The 22,893-nt window shown below is 44.7% G+C and overlaps 1 protein-coding gene across 1 annotated transcript in view; it reads right to left on the bottom strand.

The window, feature by feature from the left end:
* Positions 1 to 334: 334 nt before the first annotated feature.
* LOC126106617 (speckle-type POZ protein-like B) overlaps positions 335 to 22,893 on the bottom strand; it is a 74,101-nt gene continuing 51,542 nt past the window's right edge. The window contains exon 3 of the mRNA XM_049912967.1: positions 335 to 2,056. Coding sequence (XP_049768924.1) covers positions 1,582 to 2,056 — 475 coding nt within the window. The 3' untranslated portion in view covers positions 335 to 1,581. The remainder of the gene's footprint in view (positions 2,057 to 22,893) is intronic.

Raw genomic sequence — 22,893 nt, 5'->3', positions numbered from 1 at the left:
AGTTCGCTTAAGACTCTTCAAATAAACGAGCATCTGGTACTATACACTTTCCAAAGTAGGCCCTGTTTTTTTTTTCAGGTTTCAGGCTATCCCCACACCAAATCGGTTCAGTGGTTTAGCAGTGAAAACGTAACAAAATTACACTCAACTGGGGTAACTTTGTTCCATTATTTGATCATACTGGACGCAGCGTAAGTTACACATCGCTACGGAGATTGTAACATTTTGTATCTGTGGTTACTGAGTGTTTAGGAAAACGAAAACGTACTCTAACTATACCCTATTAGAGTAAAATTTCTGTTTTAATACTGGTACAAAACACACTGTCATTTAGGGTGACTTTAGACCTGTCTTTAAAAACGTAGTACTGGCAATTTATTACAAGATAAATAGCCAATTTAAATCACAGTCGCGGTTCGTCATCCACTATGGATATACTAAAACGTAGTATTTCTCCAACACCTAATGATCTAGGTAAACTTAGATTACGCCAGAAGAAAATTGGGCGTTAATAAGAAGCAAAAACAAACAGTGTTAATTCAGCATTGCAGGTTTATTTTGAAATATTAAGATATCTGTGTAGAATTGGCATTTTTCGATTGAAATCACTGCTGCCAAAAGCTCTCTTCACAGCTGGTGCCACACAAGCCTGAGAGCCTGTAAGAAGGTTGAAAGACAACTGACATACTAAGTAGAAACCAGGGAGGTAATGAAATTATTGCTGTTAGTACAAAATAACGGAAGTAGGTGGCGCAGCAGGTATTTGAAACAAAAACAGTGAGTAGTGCAAAGATATTTGTAATATTAGATGCATAGACAATTGGTGTAAAGGCAAAAATAAATAACTATACTGTTTTTTTATTCACAGAATAGACGTTTCTTAAATGGAAATCTTTTAATCTACTGGCCAAATTCTAGTCTCTGGTCTCTCCTCAGTTGGAGGCGAATCCGCAATAGACTGTGGCATGCATGTCAAAAGCTGAGACTATGGCTAAAATGGAATAAACGTACTCGTTTGCGTATTCACATATTGAAGGTGACTTGGAAGGAGTTATAGACTTAAATGGTTTACTGGCTTCATCTTCTTGTGTAGATTTGCTATTGGACTTTTGAATTCTACAGTGATTCGACGCCATTACAAATGACTGTGGCACCTGCTTTGAGTTTTGAATTAGGGCAGAAGTAGTTTGATACTGCCGTGAGCATCTGTATGTGTAGAAACTGAAGGTACCTCTAAAGAGAGTGTAATTGTGGTGATTTACATCTGCTAGCTGAGGTTGTTATTTAACTCTGGCAGTTTCACAAGTTGTGGCGCCTGGTAAGACTACAATTCCTCATTTCGTATTTAGAACAAGTGTGGAAGTGGCCTGCGCTTACTTTGAGCACCAGTTTGGCGTCACATTTTCGTCTTCAGAGATGGAATGTTGCAGCAGGCAAATACTATTTTTTATACAGTAGTAGCCAGAGATGTATTCAGTTTCATGGAAAAAAATGCTACCTCGCATCGCATCTGAGACTATGGAACAAATGAGGATGGAGGAATAACCTGCTAATGTGTTGTATATTTTTGTCTTCATCTATTTAATACCACCACGGTAAATCATCATTAGCTGTTCTGTCTCCAGTTGATGTTGACTTCTTGGAAGACTCACTGGACTCTGTCTTATATTTCTGTCTTTGAGATGGTACGTACCACCACGGATAATTATCTAGATCAGGTTTATTACTGGTCTCTGGCCTGTCCTCAGCTGAAGAAGACTTGCCAGAGGATTGTGATTCTTGTGCTGGTGTCTGAGAGTGTGGAGAAAGTGGACCAGACTTGGCTCCAGTTGCTTTGGTCATTCGCATGGCAAACCAGTCGGCAGTACTGGATTCAGACTTTTCTCTTGAGCCTAAGTCGTTCGGACTTTGGGGCCCCTCCGTAAGGTCAAGGCCATCCAAATGAGATCTGGATTTGGATCTCACCAATCCTGGACTGCGCCTACTGGCCAGATCCTCAGGACCCCTGGGGGCTCTGTAGGTTTCCTGGGCGCTTCCCACACGCTGGAGTGGAGTCCTGAAAAGCAGAGCATCATGATACTGTGATGAAATACAGTTTCCAAACCCTACAAAAACACACACACACACACACAATTCAAATTTAAATAACACCGAAGCCTTATTATCATGTGTTAGCCTAAAGGGAAAAGCATGCATACACACACACACACACACACACACACACACACACACACACACACACACATATATATATATATATATATATATATATATATATATATATACTCCTGGAAATTGAAATAAGAACACCGTGAATTCATTGTCCCAGGAAGGGGAAACTTTATTGACACATTCCTGGGGTCAGATACATCACATGATCACACTGACAGAACCACAGGCACATAGACACAGGCAACAGAGCATGCACAATGTCGGCACTAGTACAGTGTATATCCACCTTTCGCAGCAATGCAGGCTGCTATTCTCCCATGGAGACGATCGTAGAGATGCTGGATGTAGTCCTGTGGAACGGCTTGCCATGCCATTTCCACCTGGCGCCTCAGTTGGACCAGCGTTCGTGCTGGACGTGCAGACCGCGTGAGACGACGCTTCATCCAGTCCCAAACATGCTCGATGGGGGACAGATCCGGAGATCTTGCTGGCCAGGGTAGTTGACTTACACCTTCTAGAGCACGTTGGGTGGCACGGGATACATGCGGACGTGCATTGTCCTGTTGGAACAGCAAGTTCCCTTGCCGGTCTAGGAATGGTAGAACGATGGGTTCGATGACGGTTTGGATGTACCGTGCACTATTCAGTGTCCCCTCGACGATCACCAGTGGTGTACGGCCAGTGTAGGAGATCGCTCCCCACACCATGATGCCGGGTGTTGGCCCTGTGTGCCTCGGTCGTATGCAGTCCTGATTGTGGCGCTCACCTGCACGGCGCCAAACACGCATACGACCATCATTGGCACCAAGGCAGAAGCGACTCTCATCGCTGAAGACGACACGTCTCCATTCGTCCCTCCATTCACGCCTGTCACGACACCACTGGAGGCGGGCTGCACGATGTTGGGGCGTGAGCGGAAGACGGCCTAACGGTGTGCGGGACCGTAGCCCAGCTTCATGGAGACGGTTGCGAATGGTCCTCGCCGATACCCCAGGAGCAACAGTGTCCCTAATTTGCTGGGAAGTGGCGGTGCGGTCCCCTACGGCACTGCGTAGGATCCTACGGTCTTGGCGTGCACCCGTGCGTCGCTGCGGTCCGGTCCCAGGTCGACGGGCACGTGCACCTTCCGCCGACCACTGGCGACAACATCGATGTACTGTGGAGACCTCACGCCCCACGTGTTGAGCAATTCGGCGGTACGTCCACCCGGCCTCCCGCATGCCCACTATACGCCCTCGCTCAAAGTCCGTCAACTGCACATACGGATCACGTCCACGCTGTCGCGGCATGCTACCAGTGTTAAAGACTGCGATGGAGCTCCGTATGCCACGGCAAACTGGCTGACACTGACGGCGGCGGTGCACAAATGCTGCGCAGCTAGCGCCATTCGACGGCCAACACCGCGGTTCCTGGTGTGTCCGCTGTGCCGTGCGTGTGATCATTGCTTGTACAGCCCTCTCGCAGTGTCCGGAGCAAGTATGGTGGGTCTGACACACCGGTGTCAATGTGATTTGCAGGAGTGTATATATATATATATATATATATATATATATATATATATATATATATATATATATATATCTGTCAGTGTGATCATGTGATGTATCTGACCCCAGGAATGTGTCAATAAAGTTTCCCCTTCCTGGGACAATGAATTCACGGTGTTATTTCAATTTCCAGGAGTGTATATATGTATGTATGTATGGGTGGTGCATCTGAAGTTTCGGATGAGATTATATCGAAAACTATACATGAGGTAAAAGTAGTGGGTAAGACAAGTTCGCCAGCTCAAATGGGGACATCAAATGATACTACACGTGACCTTCAGCCTCCGCCCCCTTGGGTGGGGCGGGGGACAACTTCTAAATTTTAAATGGAAACACCCATTTTTTATTGCAGATTCGGGTTGTCCATAGAAAAGTAATCATGTTTTGTCTGAAACATTTTTTTAAACCTTTGATAGATGGTGCTGAAATCGAGAAAAATGTAAAATTGGGGAAGAACTATGATTCATTTAAAATTATCCGAGGAAGACGCATCAAATCGACAAAAAAATGTGCACTAATTCTTTCGTTACACCAAATTAAGCTATTTTTGTACTTTAAGCGTTACCCAGGAACAACGACATGGACGTAGTAGAATTATGTTCCCATGGGGTGCTTCATTAGTGTAAGTCGCCTTGCCTCTCACATGTTAGGGTGCTTCACTATTGCGAATCCCCTTGCCTTTCACAATTTGGGGTGCTTAGTTAATGACATTAGCCACGAATAAATTGTTCAAAATTATCCCCATTTGCTTCAATGCATAAAGTCAATCGTCTGCTAAAGTTGTGCACGGTTTTGAGCAGCACATCCCGTGGTATGGCTGCATACGCCCTTCGAATGCGTTGCTCCATGTCGTTTCAGGTTGTGGGCTGTCTTTCATTTTTTAAATAACCCCACAAGAAAAAATAAGGATATGTTAGGTCTGGTGAACGTGGAAGCCGCTCTGTATTGGTCCGCCGCGTCCTATCCACCGACCACGGTACCGTAAATTTAAAACGTTCTGCACATTGTCAGCATAATGGGGAACTGATCCGTCCCGTTGCAACCACATTCGTTGCCTAGTTTCTAAATCAACATCTTCCATTAGCTCCAACAAACCATCACGGAAAAGTTGTAAATAAGATTCCCCAGTAACATTTCGGTCAAAAAAATGCGGTCCTATCAAATAACCGTTTAAAATTCCACACCAGACAATTAACGACCACTTGTGTTGATTGTCAACATGTCTGTGTCAGTGTGGATTGACAGGGGACCAATAATGACAATCACGACGATTTAATTCGTCACTACTTTTGAATGTAGCTTCATCCGTGAACATAACGTAACTAAAAAAATCATTGTCACCTCTTATCATTTCCAAGGCCCATTGGCAGAAATGCACGCGTTTTTGCGTATCTTTGGCGTTAATCCCTGTGTCAGTGTGATATGATACATATGATAATTATGTGCCTTCATAATCCTCAAAACAGTTGATTCCGGTATTCTGGTTTGTCTCTGAACCGCACGACTACTAATTTCGGGATCGTACAGGCGAGACGGTACGCGCGTCATTTTCATTGTATTCGCGATGACGAGGTGGGCAGTGCATGTATCCATTTCGAGTTCGTTGAGTGTAATTTCGAATAATGTTTTCGCTTGGATGTCGTCTGTTTGGGAAACGATCCGCATACAACTGCGCAGCTGCAGCGTAATTGTTATGGTATTCACCTAAAATTAACATCAATCAACAATCTCTAAAAAATGGCTCTGAGCGCTATGGGACTTAACTTCTAAGGCCATCAGTCCCCTAGAACTTAGAACTACTTAAACCTAACTAACCTAAGGACATCACACACATCCATGCCCGAGGCAGGATTCGAACCTGCGACCGTAGCTGTCCTGCGGCTCCAGACTGCAGCGCCTAGAACCGCTCGGCCACGCCGGCCGGCCAACAGTCTCTGTAGGAGGATAGTTAGCCATGTGTCGCTAAAGAATAATTTACTTTCGTCAGTTGATGTTTACGGTTCGCAATCTGAAAGTGAAGTGACGTCTGATCGCATTGCACCGACCTTTATTCTGAGCCACAGTTCACAGTTTAGCCACTGTAGTGCCGCAGTCGGGTGAGGAATGCAGTTGTGAAGAGTTCACTAACGAGATTTTAATCCATTCCACCTCCAACCATCAAAATCTGCAGCGGGTAGGATACATTTTGTAAAAAAATGGCTTAATTTGGCGTAATGAAAATATTGGTGCACATTTCGTATCGTTTGATGCGTCCTTCTCGGAATATTCTTAACAAATCGGAGTTGAAATATTACTGTATCTCATTGCTACCTATCAGAACCCCTCGGAGAGCATTAAAGATAAACACCAGTCCTAACTGCCCAATTGTAAAGTGACCTGTTTCCAACTACATACAAAAATAACCACTATTTCAGTATACATATAATTCTAAAACGATGCTTTGCTGATTAACATTGTTCTTATGTGAGAAACATGATATAAATGTGACATTGATACTGTAACTAATCGAAAGAAATGTAGCACATAGCACATAAAATTACTACAGCAAATTAAATAGAGTCCTGGAAATATATTGGTATTAAAACTGCACTGTACTTTGGAATTTATTTGGGAGTCTTCCGCAATCCTTTTCATAGGCTGCACAGCGACGAGACATGAATCCGGGAGTTTTACAAAACCCCGAGAACTAAACAACTCGCAATGTTGGTAGAATTGACGTGAAAACAACAGAGCGTCGACTGGGCATTTCACTCTAGACATTTGCAACGAGGAGGTGGGAAAATATAAACATCTCAGAGTTCTTCCCCAATTTTAATTTTTCTCGCTTTCAGTGCCATCTGTCTATGGTTTAAAAAAGAGTTTCAGACAAAACTTGATTACTTTTTTAATGGAGAATCCGAGTCGGCAATGAAAAATGGGGGTTTCCATTTAAGATTTAAAAGTTGCCCCCTGCCCCACCCAAGCAGGTGGGGGCTGGGGGGCACTTGTAGTATCACTTGATGTCCCCCTTTGAGCTTACGGACTTGTCTAAACCATTATTTTTATCCCATGTATAGTTTTCGCGATAATCTCATCTGAAACTTCAGATGGACCACCCTGTATACACTACAGGCCATTGAAATTGCTACACCAAGAACAAATGCAGATGATAAACGGGTATCCATTGGACAAATATATTACACTAGAACTGACATGTGATTACATTTTCACTCAATTTGGGTGCATAGATCCTGAGAAATCAGTGCCCAGAACAACCACCTCTGGCCGTAATAACGGCCTTGATACGCCTGAGCATTGAGTCAAACAGATCTTGGATGGCGTGTACAGGTACAGCTGCCCATGCAGCTTCAACGCGACACCACAGTTCATCAAGTGTAGTGACTGGCGTATTGTGACGACGCTCGGCCACCATTGACCAGACGTTTTCAGCTGGTGAGAGATCTGGAGAACGTGCTGGCCAGGGCAGCAGTCGAAAGTTTTCTGTATCCAGAAATGCCCGTACAGGACCCGCAACATGGTCGTGCATTATCCTGCTGAAATGTAGTGTTTCGCAGGGATCGAATGAAGGGTAGAGCCACGGGTCGTAACACATCTGAAATGTAACGTACACTGTTCAAAGTGCCGTAAATGCGAACAAGATCCACCCAATACCATCACGCTGGGTGATACGCCAGTATGGCGATGATGAATACACGCTTCCAATGTTCGTTCACCGTGATGTCGCCAAACACGGATGCGACCATCATGATGCTGTAAACAGAACCTGGATTCATCCGAAAAAATGACGTTTTACCATTCGTGCACCCAGGTTCGTCGTTGAGTACACCATCGCAGGCGCTCCTGGCTGTGATGCAGCGTCAAGTGTAACCGCAGCCATGGTCTCCGAGTTGATAGTCCATGCTGCTGCAAACGTCGTCGAATTCTTCATGCAGATGGTTGTTGTCTTGCAAACGTCCCCATCTGTTCACTCAGGGATCGAGACGTGGCTGCAAGATCCGTTACAGCCATGTAGATAAGATGCCTGTCATCTCGACTGCTAGTGATACGAGGCCGTTGGGATCCAGCACGGCGTTCCGTATTACCCTCCTGAACCTACCGATTCCACGTTCTGCTAACAGTCATTGGATCTCGACCAACGCGAGTAATGTCACGATACGATAAACCGTAATCGCGATAGGCTACAATCCGACAATTCGGAAACGTGATGGTACGCATTTGTCCTCCTTACACGAGGCATCGCAACAACGTTTCACCAGGCAACGCCGGTCAACTGCTGTTTGTGTGTGAGTAATCGGTTGGAAACCTTCCTCATGTCAGCACGTTGTAGGTGTCGCCACCGGCGCCAACCTTGTGTAAATGCTCTGAAAAGCGTCTTCTTCCCGTCGGTTAAATTTCGCGTCTGTAGCACGTCAACTTTGTGGAGTAGCAATTTTAATGGCCATTAGTGTATAAAGCAACTGCGAAGCATTGCCCGGTTTTCTGGTTTCATTAATAAATCAGCCATTACAGCAAACCGTCTTCAAATATGTATAACTTTTGTTGCAGATTAGACTACCGAATCGTTTTACTGGCCATCACTTCCAGAACTTGCCAGAACTGAATTGCGGATGGTATTTGCCGTAGAAGCGACAGGATCGCAAATTCGTAAAGCATCATGCATGTTTAATGAAAGCTAGTGCGTTGCAGGCACACGGATTTTCCAAAAGCAGCACTACAAGACAAGGGATGTTTCAGTACAGAAAGACTGTTCTCTCTTAGCCCACCTTCGATACTTACGACGGTAATTTGATCATTCCTGTGAAAGCGCTAAACTGAAGCAGAATTGAAGCATGTATTTTTATGCAATCTTCCCTCGAAGCGATTTCTCTATTAGCCTTCAGCAACTCAGGGGCAGTTTGAATTTTTTCGTGAAAATTTTAACTTGTCTCTGGTAAAGTGGACTACATTTTTCTGGGATAATTGTTATGGTGGTGTTGCAGGCTTTTCTTTCGTCTACAAAAATTCGATAGCATATGTGTCTGATCAGTCTGCCCTCCCCGCGAACCAATAAGGTGAAGAGATTTTTCTTGTCACACCTACAGCCGAAATGGCACATGTTAAAAACTGTTCGTATAGTTCTGTAGTGAACTTCAGTGATTTCGTGCAGGTCACATCTGGTTTTACTGACTTAGAGTCAACTCTTTTTTGGACAATAAGACCAATCTTTCCGGACGGTTCTTGTTTTCATAAGAAAACATACACGAATATTTTTGCCATTTCAGTTCAAGTGCGCTGTACTCTGATGGAACGACTAGTCTTTTTCAAATCTGTTTTCGTTCCCTGCTCAGCACGAGATCTATTGTACGTCAATTGATACTGACGGCCGGTTCCATCGGTATTGATTACACAATCGAGATCAGATTTAGAGATGGATATATTCGCCTGTACCTAGAATAAGATATACGCCTACTATTTAGCGATATTCTGTACTAAAAGAAACAAAAAGAAAGCAAAAAGTCGGGATTTGTGCCCTTACTGCGAGTACGGTAGCCATGTACATTTTTTTTAATCTTTAGGCACTGCACTACTCCCGCGTGATCGAAGCATCGATACATGTACGCAAAGTACATAGAAGATGTTTTAACGATAAATGCTACACACTTCTGCAGGTTGCATACGGGACTTAGTAGATCAAGTTTTACGTAGGAAACTATGTTCAGAAACGTCATCCAGTGACGCTACAGAGCGTGAATATTATGGGCACCAGCGCCTGTAAATGTATGTATATACTCCATAAGTTGGACAATTACGTAAAACGGGGAGTAGCTCACAATTGGTTCACCTCTTACTTGAGCCACAGATAGCAAAAGGTCATTATCCACAGTGTTGAGAGTGGGTCTGAGTGGGATATGGTCAAATGGGGGAGTGCCCCAGGGATCAGTGTTGGGGCCACTCCTGTATCTTATTTATATAAATGATGTGCCCTCTTGTATTACAGATAACTAAAATATTTTTGTTGGCTGATGACACTAGCTTGGTAGTAAACGATGGTGTGTACAACATTGGCTCACTTTCAAATAGTGCAGTTCACGACATAAGTTCATAGCTTGTAGTTATACTAATGCTAAATCACAGTAAGACTCAGTTTTTACAGTTTCTAAAACACAACCAAACCTGATTCTTGTTGTATTATTATTCGCGTTTACTTAAGGTTATGGCTTGACTTTTTTCGGGTTCATAAATATTTTATTTTTATCTATTATTACTTTTATATTGTAATCTCATGTACTGACACGTTCCAGGACCTTGGAGATTTGCTCTTCAATTTAGTCTTACGGAATTTGACGTGTAAATAAAATAAATAAAGATGATACCGTCATGATGTTACAAACTCATAAGGATGATGGAGAAGGACAAATGTATAAATTTGAGTGAAGGCTTCTGGCTCGGAAATGAACAAGTCGTAAGTTGTAAGCTAAAATCATTCTGATATCACTCATTGAGAAATACATGTACTGGTATTGCTGTTGCTAAGATTGTAGGGTAGGCATCTTTCAGGGTGGTAGTGTGGTAGTATGGACAAGACACGAAAAAATGTCTAGTAAACATATGTTCTGTAATGCATACCTGAGGAACTATGATCACTTGTTCATCTTCGCTACTGTGAAACACATCTCCTCCATTGAATAAATGCTAACAGCTCTTAAGGTATGCATTTTAGAGATCATGTTTACCGGACTTTTCCTCTTGTTTTGGTCCATACTACCGCCTCAGAAAGTTTCCTACCGCACAATCTTAGCAACAACTGTACTAGTGCATGTATTCCATTGTCAGAGGTATCAAAACGGTTTTCGCTTATGCCCTTCGACTCGTTCGTTCTGGTTCAGGGAACTTTACCTCAAACTGATACATTTGTCCCTGAAAGTTTGTAACATCATCACGGTATCACCCTGTACAAAGGTACAATTACAGGCGCCGGAGTCTCTGACTCTGACGCTGTGTAGCGTCGCTGGATAACGATTCTGGACATAGGTTCCTGAGTAAAACTTGACCTATGTCTCCACAACATCTAGAAGCGTGTAACATCAACTGTGAAACGTCTGTATAACTTGAACATCCGTTTTCTTTTAAATTAGGCGCCGTCGCTCTAAAAACCACTAGCCTGCAACTCAGCGCCGGTCCCTCTACAAACACCTAAGACTCATCAAAATCCGTGATTAACAGATAGAGGACCTAGGGTCTTTATGTAAGGACTTTACAAAAGAAGACCATGTAGTGATTGTGGATGGGGTGGGAAACAGTTTGGACCAGGATGAGGCATATGACATAGATGGTGATTTGGGCAAGATAGCTTCCCTGATACATGGCACCAACGTACACTTTGTTGAGCGGTTCCGGTGTCATGATCGACCGCACCTTGGTGGAGCTGTGAGGCGAATCAATGTGGGGTTAGGGACAGCTCTGAGGACAGCCCACTTTGCTCATGTCTCTCTGATTCCCGTCGGAACTATCAACAGATGGGGTTTCACTAGGCATGGCCAGCTCCTAAACAGGACTGGGAAGGGTAGTACAGCTGATTTATGAAACTAGAGGGGGTGAATCTCAGGCCACACATGGTTATATATCTGTTGTCATAGGGAGGAAAAGTTGGTCTCTTTTTAGGGTAAATCCAGACAACAGGTTCCCCTGCCTAAAGAGTCTGATATTCCCCTTGTCAGAGCTCAGGTTCAGATTCAGAAGTCTCTCCCTCTTGTGCCATTAGCTCGCTGATACGCCGTATGGCTTCCGGGTGCGTGGATATGGTCTCCAGGAGTGCGCATCACCTGGTAGAGGTTGCGCTTGATGAAAAGGACCGCACGGTCCCACAGATTGTCGCAGGAGAAAAGCGAGGCGTTGGCTGCAGTTTCTGTGGCGTTGTCGACATTCAGACAGCTAAATGCAGATGATAAACGGGTATTCATTGGGCAAATGTATTATACTGGAACTGACATGTAATTACATTTTCACGCAATTTGGGTGAATAGATACTGAGAAATCAGTGCCCAGAACCACCTCTGGCCGTAATAACAGCCTTCATACGCCTGGGCATTGAGTCAAACAGAGTTTGGATGGCGTGTACAGGTACAGCTGCCCATGCAGCTTCAACACGATACCACAGTTCATCAAGAGTAGTGACTGGCGTATTGTGACGAGCCAGTTGCTCGGCCACCGTTGACCAGACATTTTCAATTGGTGAGAGATCTGGAGAATGTGCTGGCTGGGGCAGCAGTCGAACATTTTCTGTATCCAGAAAGTCCTGTACAGGACCTGCAACATGCGGTCGTGCATTATCCTGCTGAAATGTAGTGTTTCGCAGGGATCGAATGAAGGGTAGAGCCACAGGTCGTAACACATCTGAAATGTAACGTCCACTGTTCAAAGTACCGTAAATGCGAACAAGAGGTGACCGAGACGTGTAACCAATGGCACCTCATACCATCACACCGGGTGATACGGCACTACGGCGATGTCGAATACACGCTTCCAATGTGCGTTCACCGCGATGTCGCCAAACACGGATGCGACCAACATGGTGCTGCAAACAGAATCTGGATTCATCCGAAAAAATGACGTTTTGCCATTCGTGCACCCAGGTTCGTCGCTGAGTACACTATCACAGGCGCTCCTGTCTGTGATGCAGCGTCAAGGGTAACCGCAGCCATGGTCTCCATGCTGCTGCAAACGTCGTCGAACTGTTCGTGCAGATGGTTGTTGTCTTGCAAACGTCCCCATCTGTTGACTCAGGGATCGAGACGTGGCTGCACGATCCGCTACAGCCATGCGGATAACATGCCTGTCATCTCGACTGCTAGTGATTCGAGGGCAATGGGATCCAGCATGGCGTTCCGTGTTACCCTCGTGAACCCACCGATTCCATATTCTGCAACAGTCATTGAACGTTGACCAACGTGAGGAGCAGTGTCGCAATCGCGATAGGCTACAATCCGACTTTTATCAAAGTCGGAAATGTGATGGTACGCATTTCTCCTCCTTACACGAGGCATCACAACAACGTTTCACCAAGCAACGCCGGTCAACTGCTGTTAGTGTATGAGAAAACGGTTGGAAACTTTCCCCATGTCAGCACGTTGTAGGTGTCGCCACCGTTGCCAACCTTGTGTGAATGCTATGAAAAGCTAATAATTTGCATCACAGCATCTTCGTCCTGTCGGTTAAATTTCGCGTCTGTAGCACGTCATCTTCGTGTTGTAGCAATTTTAATGGCCAGTAGTGTATTGTGTTTGTTTTAAAATATCTCGAAAACGACACGTCGTATGATAAACACTCCCTCCTGCGTGGGTCAACGTTGTATTTGCAAATCGGAACCCTTCCTCCTCCCATATTTATTGCTTATTTGGGTTATATATCAAATAATATGCACAGTTTACTCAAACGACTCTATCACATTCGTGATAGAGGGCTGTGTAATCGACAGTTACCACGTGTGCCAGGTTTTGCAATTAAGAGCCGACGCATTGCATACTACATTTCATTTACGATGTAAATGTAAACCTTTGTGCTGTCAAGGTTGATACTGATGTTCAAATATTACTTTAGTGTCGCAAATGTGATTGTGCATTACAAATAATATGGCTAAATGTTGGGATTTGTAACATATGTGTGTCCATCGAGCGAATGTTATTGAATAAGTTCTCCAGAGAATGAATGACTGAGTGAAATCGTAAAAGTCGTGTGATATGACGTGACCCGCTCTGGCGCAGAGCGCCAAATATTACTATTGCTATCCGATACACTCAAAAGCGGCCAAAGATATTTTTAAGTCCGACCTCGGTGAAACAAAACATGAGATACAATGTGAAAACAAAATGCGTACTAAATCCTGTACCATTTATGTTTTGTCTGTCTGTATGTGTAGACGCACGTTATTACATTTCATTATAACTCAAAATAAGTAAGCCGGCCGTTGTGGCCGAGCGGTTCTAGGCGCTACAGTCTGGAACCGCGCGACCGCTACGGTCGCAGGTTCGAATCCTGCCTTGGGCATGGATGTGTGTGATGTCCTTAGGTTAGTTAGGTTTAAGTAGTTCTAAGTTCTAGGGGACTGATGACCTTAGAAGTTAAGTCCCATAGTGCTCAGAGCCATTTTTGAGCCAAAATAAGTAATGTGAATAGTTTCGATGTTAAACGTCTCAATATATCAAGAAGTACGACAAGAAATTCAATTAATGAAACTTACTGGCAGATTAAAACTGTGTGCCGGACCGAGACTCGAACTCGGGACCTTTGCTTTTCGCGGGCAAGTGCTCTACCAACTGACCTACTCACGCCCCGTCCTCACAGCTTTACTTCTGCCAGTACCTCGTCTCCTACCTTCCAAACTTTACAGAAGCTCTCCTGCGAACCCTGCAGAACTAGCACTCCTGAAAGAAGGGATATTGCGGAGACATGGCTTAACCACAGCCTGGGGGATGTTTCCAGATTGAGATTTTCACTCTGCAGCGGAGTGTGCGCTGATATGAAACTTCCTGACAGATTGAAACTGTATGCCGGACCGAGACTCGAACTCGGGACCTTTGCCTTTCGCGGGCAAAGTTTGCCCCTTCTGTTGCCTTTGTTTGCAACATGGCTTGAATAAAAATAAATGTAAATTCCATTGAGAAGGCTTTCACATAATTGTTATGGAAACGTAACTGCAACTATAACTTTCTTTCTTCGTGCGTGGAAAAACGGAAAGAAGCAAACTCATTATTGCTGATAAGTAATATTCTCTTCTTCAGAAAGGTAATGAATTAAAGTAGGGTTCTGCTGCTTGGTTTTACACATAAATAACATAAATATGTCTTCCTGTGAAAAGAAGGAATGAAAGAAAGAAACTAAATAAAGGGTAGATACCAGTTTCACCACTGTGTCGTATGCTTCCCTCAAAACAAAGTAATATATACATATAGGCTTAACTGGTTTATATTTATGATCTTCTCTGATTAATTGCTGTTAGATGTCCTCCTCTTGCTACGTGATGTGCGACCTTGTACCACAAAGCATTCGTCTAATATACGAAATGCTTCAATGGATAATGTAAATTACATACTTCTATTGGTTACAGTATTGTTTTATTTAGCAGCTAACCGAGTCACTAGCTAAAACCAAGAGAGAGAAACGGCTGAAGACAATAGGGGAATTGGACATGAAAAGGAGCAGTCAGAAAGCCTGGACACTCCTTAAACGTCTCAACAATAACCCGACTTTCTCTCCAGGACATGCTCCCGTCACAGCCGACCAAATAGCCCACCAGCTTCTCAAGAATGGGAAACCCGACACCAAAATCAGGAAGTCGGAGACCAAAATAGACAGGATTGAACACCAAGAAAATTCAACTCTGACCACCCCTCTCACAATGGCAGATCTGGACAAAGCCATAGTGAAATGCAAGCTAAGGAAGGCCCCGGGCCTGCACGGGATTTTTGTTGAACAGATTAAACACTTTGGTCCCAACGTTAAACAATGGCTACTGAAACTGTTTAACAATTGCATGGAAACATGTCAGATTCCCACAATCTGGAGGAAGGCTAAAGTTATTGCCATTTTAAAACCAGGCAAAAATGCTGATGACCCCAGAAATTTCCGACCCGTATCACTTCTCTGCCATATCTTTAAAATCTTTGAAAGAATACTCCAGGATCGCCTCTCCAGTGCCATAGAACCCTACCTAATCCCCCAACAAGCAGGTTTCCGCCCAGGGAAAAGCACTACATCTCAGGTAATTAACCTCACGCAGCTGATTGAAGACGGCTATGAGAACAGGAAAATAACCGGTGTCGCCTTTATAGACTTGACAGCCGCATATGACACCGTCAACTTACATCTGCTAATGAAGAAGCTGTATGCCATTACCAGGGACTTTAAATTCACATCCACAGTTAGAAGTCTGTTAGAGAACCGTAGGTTCTCTGTGGAATTCCAAGGGATGCATAGCAGGTGGCGGGCCCAGAAAAATGGTCTCCCTCAGGGCACCGTACTGGCACCCTTACTTTTTAACATATACACCAACGATCAACTACTGCCAGCTGGTACGGAAAACTATATCTACGCCGATGACCGTGCTATGGCCGTACAGGGTGACGCCTTTGAGGATGTTGAGACAAAGCTCACGGATGCGCTAGACACGCAGTTTTCTCAGAGCAACCGAAGATTTTAGCGACCAACCTGGATCTAGGGTGGAGAGATGGAAGCGGTCGGGAGAAGGGCACTGGATGGAACCAAAGGAAGAATTGGCACCAGGTTACGATGACTGGGTGGTCTGGAGATCACTAAACAGGCTACGCACCAACACTGCACGGTCAAGAGATAACCTTCTGAAGTGGGGATATTCTACTACATCTAAGCCCTGCGACTGTGGAGAGGTGCAGACGACCCAGCACATGTATAACTGCCCTGAATGTCCTTCACCCTGCACTTTAGAGGATCTGATGTTGGCAACCCCAAATGCTGTCGACGTTGCCCGCTTATGGGCCAAATGCCTATAACATTTTGTTTCTGTGCACACATATTTGTATATATATATATATATATATATATATATATATATATATTCATATGGCTGTAATTAATTTTTTTCTGTGTGCTATTTATTTTTTTTAAATCCTGTATCCATGGTGCTTCCGACACGAATAAAAAAAAAATTAAAAAATTTGCGTAGTTATCTTTGTACTTTTTAGTACACATCAACTTTTGGTGCTCAGTCGTAATTTATACCCAGAAGTCCTCCCTATTGCTTGATTCTTTTGTTAGTATGTAATGCATCTTTTGGCCTTTCAACCAGTTGATTGCGTTTCGTTTTGTTTTAGGGTAAGGCATACTGTCAGGGTTTAAAAATTCATCAGGCGTAACGGCGTTGGGTGTAGTTCTGCTGACGCTCTTTTGTCTTATGTAGAGCCGTATGTCTTTTACCTTGTCACACAACAATCTATGCTCTTCGGTATCTGGTATATTACATAATGTACACAGCGGTGACTCAGCCAATCGAATAGAGTGAAGTTTAGAGTTCGTCGTAATTTTCCTGTTTACAGCATAGTACCAGGTCGATCTGACATCCGTTGGCAGGTTCCGGCAGTGAATATTTTGCCATATTGTTTCCCAGTTATAACAAGGATACTTTTGTTCTACGTCGTTTCTGGGTTGGTCTTTCATCAAGTTATTGTAAAGTTCTTTCACTTTCATGATGTCTTTTTCAGGGATTCTTGCCTGTATGTAGCTGAATTCCACTGAAAAATATTTCAAGTGGTATAGTCCGTTGGGTATGTGTTGGACATTTATAGGTGCACTGACGGCAGCACGAGCTATTTCATTTAACAAATGTGCAGCAAGGGTGCCACGTCGTTCTTTCCATTGTTTGTATGTGGTTGAAAGGTATAAGGCTTGCGCTTTTTTGCTGATATCGGTCAGATTTAACCCACCACATTTCGTAGGGAGCATCAGAATGTCATATTTGACTTTGGGAATATGTCCGCGGCTGACAAAATGTCCTAGTGCAGATGCGGTACTTTTCGACAAAGGCGCAGGTGGTGGCAGAACTTGTGCTACGTAATTAACTTTGGATGTGATATATACATTTGCCACTATTACTTTCTGAAGTTCATCGAGTTTCCTAATACCATGTGCTTGTACAGAGGCGCGTATGCTGTTAAGTAATTTTCGATAATTCGCAGCAATAGTGTGCTTGATATTTCTTTTAAAATCTATGCCGAGACATTTCATGGTTACAAGCTCGCGTAACAGACCCAGCGTTTGCGTTGCGTCCCAATTCCACGGCCGATGTTGAAAATCCCCGACTTTGTTCTATTAAGTTTTGCACCAGATGCCTGTTCATATTTTGTTACTACACTGCTGGCCACCGTAAATGCAACACCCTGAAGGAAGCATCCGAATCAAGTGAAATTTACACCATGAGTTTGCAGCGATGAGATATGCAACTGATTAGAATTTCAGCGCAGACGCACATCACGCGCGCCTGTGGCGCCACCTCATAGCGCCATTTAAGGCTTGGCGATTTCGACGAGTGTACGTTCGGCACGTGTGTTTACCTTGTGGTTGTTTCACAAGACGATCAGTTATGCCTCGTAGAAAACAGCGAACATCTTTTGATCAAGTATCCGAGTTCGACAGAGGAAGGATAGTGGCTTTCCGAGATTGTGGATTATCATACAGAGAAATCGCTAGTCGTGTTGGACGAAACCAAACAACTGTAATGCGGATATGTGACCGTTGGATGCAGGATGGTACGACGGACCGACGTGGTCGATCGCATTCACCTCGGTGCACCACTGCACGTGCTGATAGGCAAATTGTGCGCATGACAGTGACGGATCGCTCAGTGACATCCCGAACCATAGCACAGCACATTGCGTCTGTAACGCATCATCCAGTGTCTGCGCGTACCATTCGACGCCGTTTACAGCAGAGTGGTCTGTCCGCAAGACGTCCATTGCTTCGTCTACCATTGACGCAGAACCACAGACGTCTCCGTCGCCAATGGTGTCATGACAGACGGATGTGGACGGCAGAATGGAATGACGTTGTCTTTACTGACGAGGCACGCTTCTGTCTGCAGCACCACGATGGTCGGATTCGAGTGTGGAGACACCGTGGAGAGAGGATGCTGGACAGCTGCATTATGCACCGCCACACTGGTCTTGCACCGGGTATTATGGTATGGGGCGGTATTGGATATTACTCGCGCACGCCTCTAGTACGCATTGCCGGTACTTTAAATAGCCGGCGCTACATATCCGAGGTGCTGGAGCCAGTTGTCCTTCCTTACCTTCAGGGCTCGGCCACAGCCATATTTCAACAGGATAATGCGCGACCACACGTGGCACGCATTGTCCAAAGGTTCTTCGTCAATAACCAGATTGAATTGCTTCCCTGGCCGGCTCGCTCTCCGGATCTTTCGCCGATAGAAAACATGTGGTCCACGGTTGCTCAACGAGTGACCCAGATTACATCCCCAGCTGCCACACCAGATGATCTTTGGCAACGTGCGGAAGCTGCTTGGGCTGCTGTACCCCAGGAACACATCCAACGTCTCTTTGACTCAATGCCGAGACGTGTGGCAGCGGTGATCTCCAACAATGGCGGGCTACTCTGGCTACTGATTCTGGCAGGAACCACCTGTCACAGACGTCTGTAAACGTAATCATTTGATACTTGGTCAACATGTTATCTACAAAATAAATTTTGATGTGCTACCTCTTGTCTTTCTTGGTGTTGCATTTACGGTGGCCAGCAGTGTATTTATAGTGCGCTCTCTACTTCAGTGCCATTCACGACTAGGAAGCCAACATCATCAGCGTACGCCTTGCACACGATCTTTTCTCCATGTATTTGTAGCCCTTGTAGATGTTTCATAAGGGAGGCAAGCAGGGGCTCGATGGCGATGGCGAAGAGTGCCATTGACATTGGACACCCTTGCCTAATGGAGCTGGTGACGTCAATCGGGCGGCTAATGTGCCCATTGATGACAAATCTGGCTGAGTTGTTTGTTAATGTATTTCTTACTACTGCAGTGAATCTAGGAGGGAAGCCCACTGCGCGCCCATGGTCCGAAGGAGAAAACGATGATTTACCCTGTCGAATGCTTTATCAAAAATCGAGTGAGATGAGTGCACATTTTCTTTTGCAGTCGTCGGCCGTTGAGATTAGGTCCCTGTAATCACAGAGGGGCTGGAGAATTCTCCTGTCTTTGCCCACACTTGTTTGATAAGGGCCAGTGACGCTGGTCACTGTGGTTTTCAGCCTGCGAGCGACGATGCGGCCAAATATTTTGTAGTCGCTGTTTAAAAGCGTAATTGGCCTCAGAGCGCTTACAGTTTTCGAGTTGGTGGTTTTTGGCACTAACACTACCAGTCCCTCACGAAATTCTTTCGGGGTGTCATTTTCAGGGTTTAGGAGTTCGTTGCAGATGAGAGTTAACTTGGCTTTTACGAGGTCACTAAATTTGCGATAAATTCTGCCGGAATTTCGTCTGCTCCCGGAGCCTTATTTTTCATGCTTCCATTTATAGCTTCTCCGACATCTTCTTCAGTCACTTCCGAGATGAGAGTTTGTGCTTCCGCGTGGCATACTTTGCCCTGGAGGTTGATCATTAACTCGTCTTGAAGCTGTTCGTCAACTGGTTGACTAGACATTAAGGATTCGAAATGCTGTACGATTGCCTCTTTAATCTCTCTTTGCTTCGTCAGCTTCCTTCCATCATATTTCAGAAAATATCTTGCGAGACGCCCTTTTGCTTTCGCGAATGACATGATAAATGGAAGTGACCTCGTGCTGTGCTATATTCTGGGCACGCGACGGTATTTCGTAACCTTTCAGTTGTTTACGCCGAAGAGCCAAAATTTTTGCTTTAATTTTGTTAATTCTTTCGTAGTTTTCCACAACTGTTGCATCGGACTTGTACAAATCCCTTAGACACTGAAAGTAGAATTCTATAGTTGATTGCCGGCCGGAGTGGCCGTGCGGTTCTAGGCGCTACAGTCTGGAACCGAGCGACCGCTACGGTCGCAGGTTCGAATCCTGCCTCGGGCATGGATGTGTGTGATGTCCTTAGGTTAGTTAGGTTTAAGTAGTTCTAAGTTCTAGGCGACTGATGACCTCTGAAGTTAAGTCGCATAGTGCTCAGAGCTATTTGAACCATTTTTTCTATAGTTGATTTGTATCAAAAGTTTTTGTCTTTTGAGTAATTTATGAAAAACCTCCGGTTTAAGTAGTTCTAAGTTCTAGGCGACTGATGACCTCTGAAGTTAAGTCGCATAGTGCTCAGAGCCATTTGAACCATTTTTTCTATAGTTGATTTGTACCAAAAGTTTTTGTCTTTTGAGTAATTTATGAAAAACCTCCGTATTTTAGGTTTGGCATGATTCAGCCACCAGTCAGTACCAGAGTTGTACGAGCTAAATTTGCTTTCACACTCTCTCCACAACTTGTAAAATGCCTCCTGACAAGCTTGGTCTTCCAGATGTGACACGTTGAGCTTCCATGTGCATCTACCTCGGTAGGTCCCTTGTTTTGTCACATTGATTGTGCATATGTACGCAGCATGATCCGAGAAAACGGTACGCCATATTTCGGACTGCAAAATGAGGAGTGACTTGTGGTGTGGGTGAAGCCAATTGGTCTTAGGTCATTAACTATACGTTCCAGTTCAGTACACTTGTTGAAATTGGGAGTTTGGTCTTTAGCATGCAAAACACAGTTAAAATCTCCTCCCAGGATAAGGTGTTCATATCGAGTTCCAAAGAGTGGGACAACTTCTTATTTAAAGAAATCCGCTCTGCGGCGCCTGTTGCTGGATCCTGAAGGGGCATATACGTTAATGACTCGTATTTTGTTTATTGTGGCCGCTATGCCTTTACTGTTTGGTAGTGTTACCACATCTTGGACTACTATGCCCTCCTTTGCGAGCAGAGCTGTGCCCATTTCCGTTGCATGCTCTGGGTTTATTATGGCGTTGAAGCCAGGTACGTTACCGAGCTCAATGTCTGTCACTTCTTGTAAAAGTATAATGTCACTGTCAGAAGCATATATAAAATCTTTTAAGTTCTGTAATTTAAAGGAACTATGAATCTTATTGAGGTTTACTGTAGCGATCTTGTACGCTTGTATGTCCGACATTGGTCGTTCTACTTGATTAAACTTTAAACAGTATTCTTCCGTTTTGTCTCGTAAGCGTCAGCTTTAAAACTCATTTTAATAATATTCACCGGTAGCAAATGTTTCAGTGGTGTGTCCTTGTTCTTTAGAAAGTTCGTTCACGGAGACGTCTTCGTTGAAGAAATCAGCCACATTTGGGGCTGGAGTGCAGTCTGTTTCTGTTTCTGAAACTTCTGTCATTTCTTCATCCGCATTGTTATGATTGCTTTCGTCTGCCCAGCCGGTTGACGTTGTCGTCGTGTGTGAATCTTCAGGAGAGTGATTCGCTTCTTGAGGGTGGGTGCTTGCTTTCTTTGTTAGCTTTCTTTGGACCTCCCGTTTTTCCAGCGCAGAAGGGGAACGCTCCTCAGAAACTGGTGTCGCTTTCGTGTTGCCTGCTACTACCTATGTCCTTTCCTTTTTTTCGGAGTGTAGGAGCTGTCTTCTCTGCATCTTTGCGCGCCAGCCGGCGTTTTTTTTTTTTTTCCTTTTTTTTTTTTTTGAAGAATTGCCTCTCGACGGACTTTCTTCAGTATCGAAGTTAGTTTCGCTTTCCTGCAAGGTGTGTCGGTCTTCAACTTCCGGCGGATCTGCTGCCTTAACAGTTGCAGGTGCCGGTTTCGGTGGAACTTCAACTGTTTTCGTAGGTTGGTGGGACTCTTGTGTAGGTCGTCAGCTATGACGGCACTGACATCCATCGGAATTTCAGTGTCTGGAGAATTTGTATTTGCACACGATTCAGGGGCTGAGGAAGCAGTCGGCCGTTCGCGTGACACGGCGGCGTTTAAGTCCCTGGCAGCGTTGTCATCGCAGGTGGGGCTGTCGGCCTCGCCGGCCGGCAGCTGTGCAACGCGCCGCTGTATACGAGGGCAGTTCAATAAGTAATGCAACACATTTTTTTTCTCGGCCAATTTTGGTTGAAAAAACCGGAAATTACTTGTGGAATATTTTCAAACATTCCCGCTTCGTCTCGTATAGTTTCATTGACTTGCGACAGGTGGCAGCGCTGTACGGAGCTGTTAAAATGGCGTCTGTAACGGATGTGCGTTGCAAACAGCGGGCAGCGATCGAGTTTCTTTTGGCGGAAAACCAGGGCATCTCAGATATTCATAGGCGCTTGCAGAATGTCTACGGTGATCTGGCAGTGTACAAAAGCACGGTGAGTCGTTGGGCAAAGCGTGTGTCATCATCGCCGCAAGGTCAAGCGAGACTGTCTGATCTCCCGCGTGCGGGCCGGCCGTGCACAGCTGTGACTCCTGCAATGGCGGAGCGTGCGAACACACTCGTTCGAGATGATCGACGGATCACCATCAAACAACTCAGTGCTCAACTTGACATCTCTGTTGGTAGTGCTGTCACAATTGTTCACCAGTTGGGATATTCAAAGGTTTGTTCCCGCTGGGTCCCTCGTTGTCTAACCGAACACCATAAAGAGCAAAGGAGAACCATCTGTGCGGAATTGCTTGCTCGTCATGTGGCTGAGGGTGACAATTTCTTGTCAAAGATTGTT

Source organism: Schistocerca cancellata, chromosome 10 (genome assembly GCF_023864275.1).
Source record: "Schistocerca cancellata isolate TAMUIC-IGC-003103 chromosome 10, iqSchCanc2.1, whole genome shotgun sequence".
NCBI lineage: Eukaryota > Metazoa > Arthropoda > Insecta > Orthoptera > Acrididae > Schistocerca > Schistocerca cancellata.
Note: the sequence above shows the minus strand (reverse complement) of the source record. Positions and strands in the feature narration are given on the sequence as shown.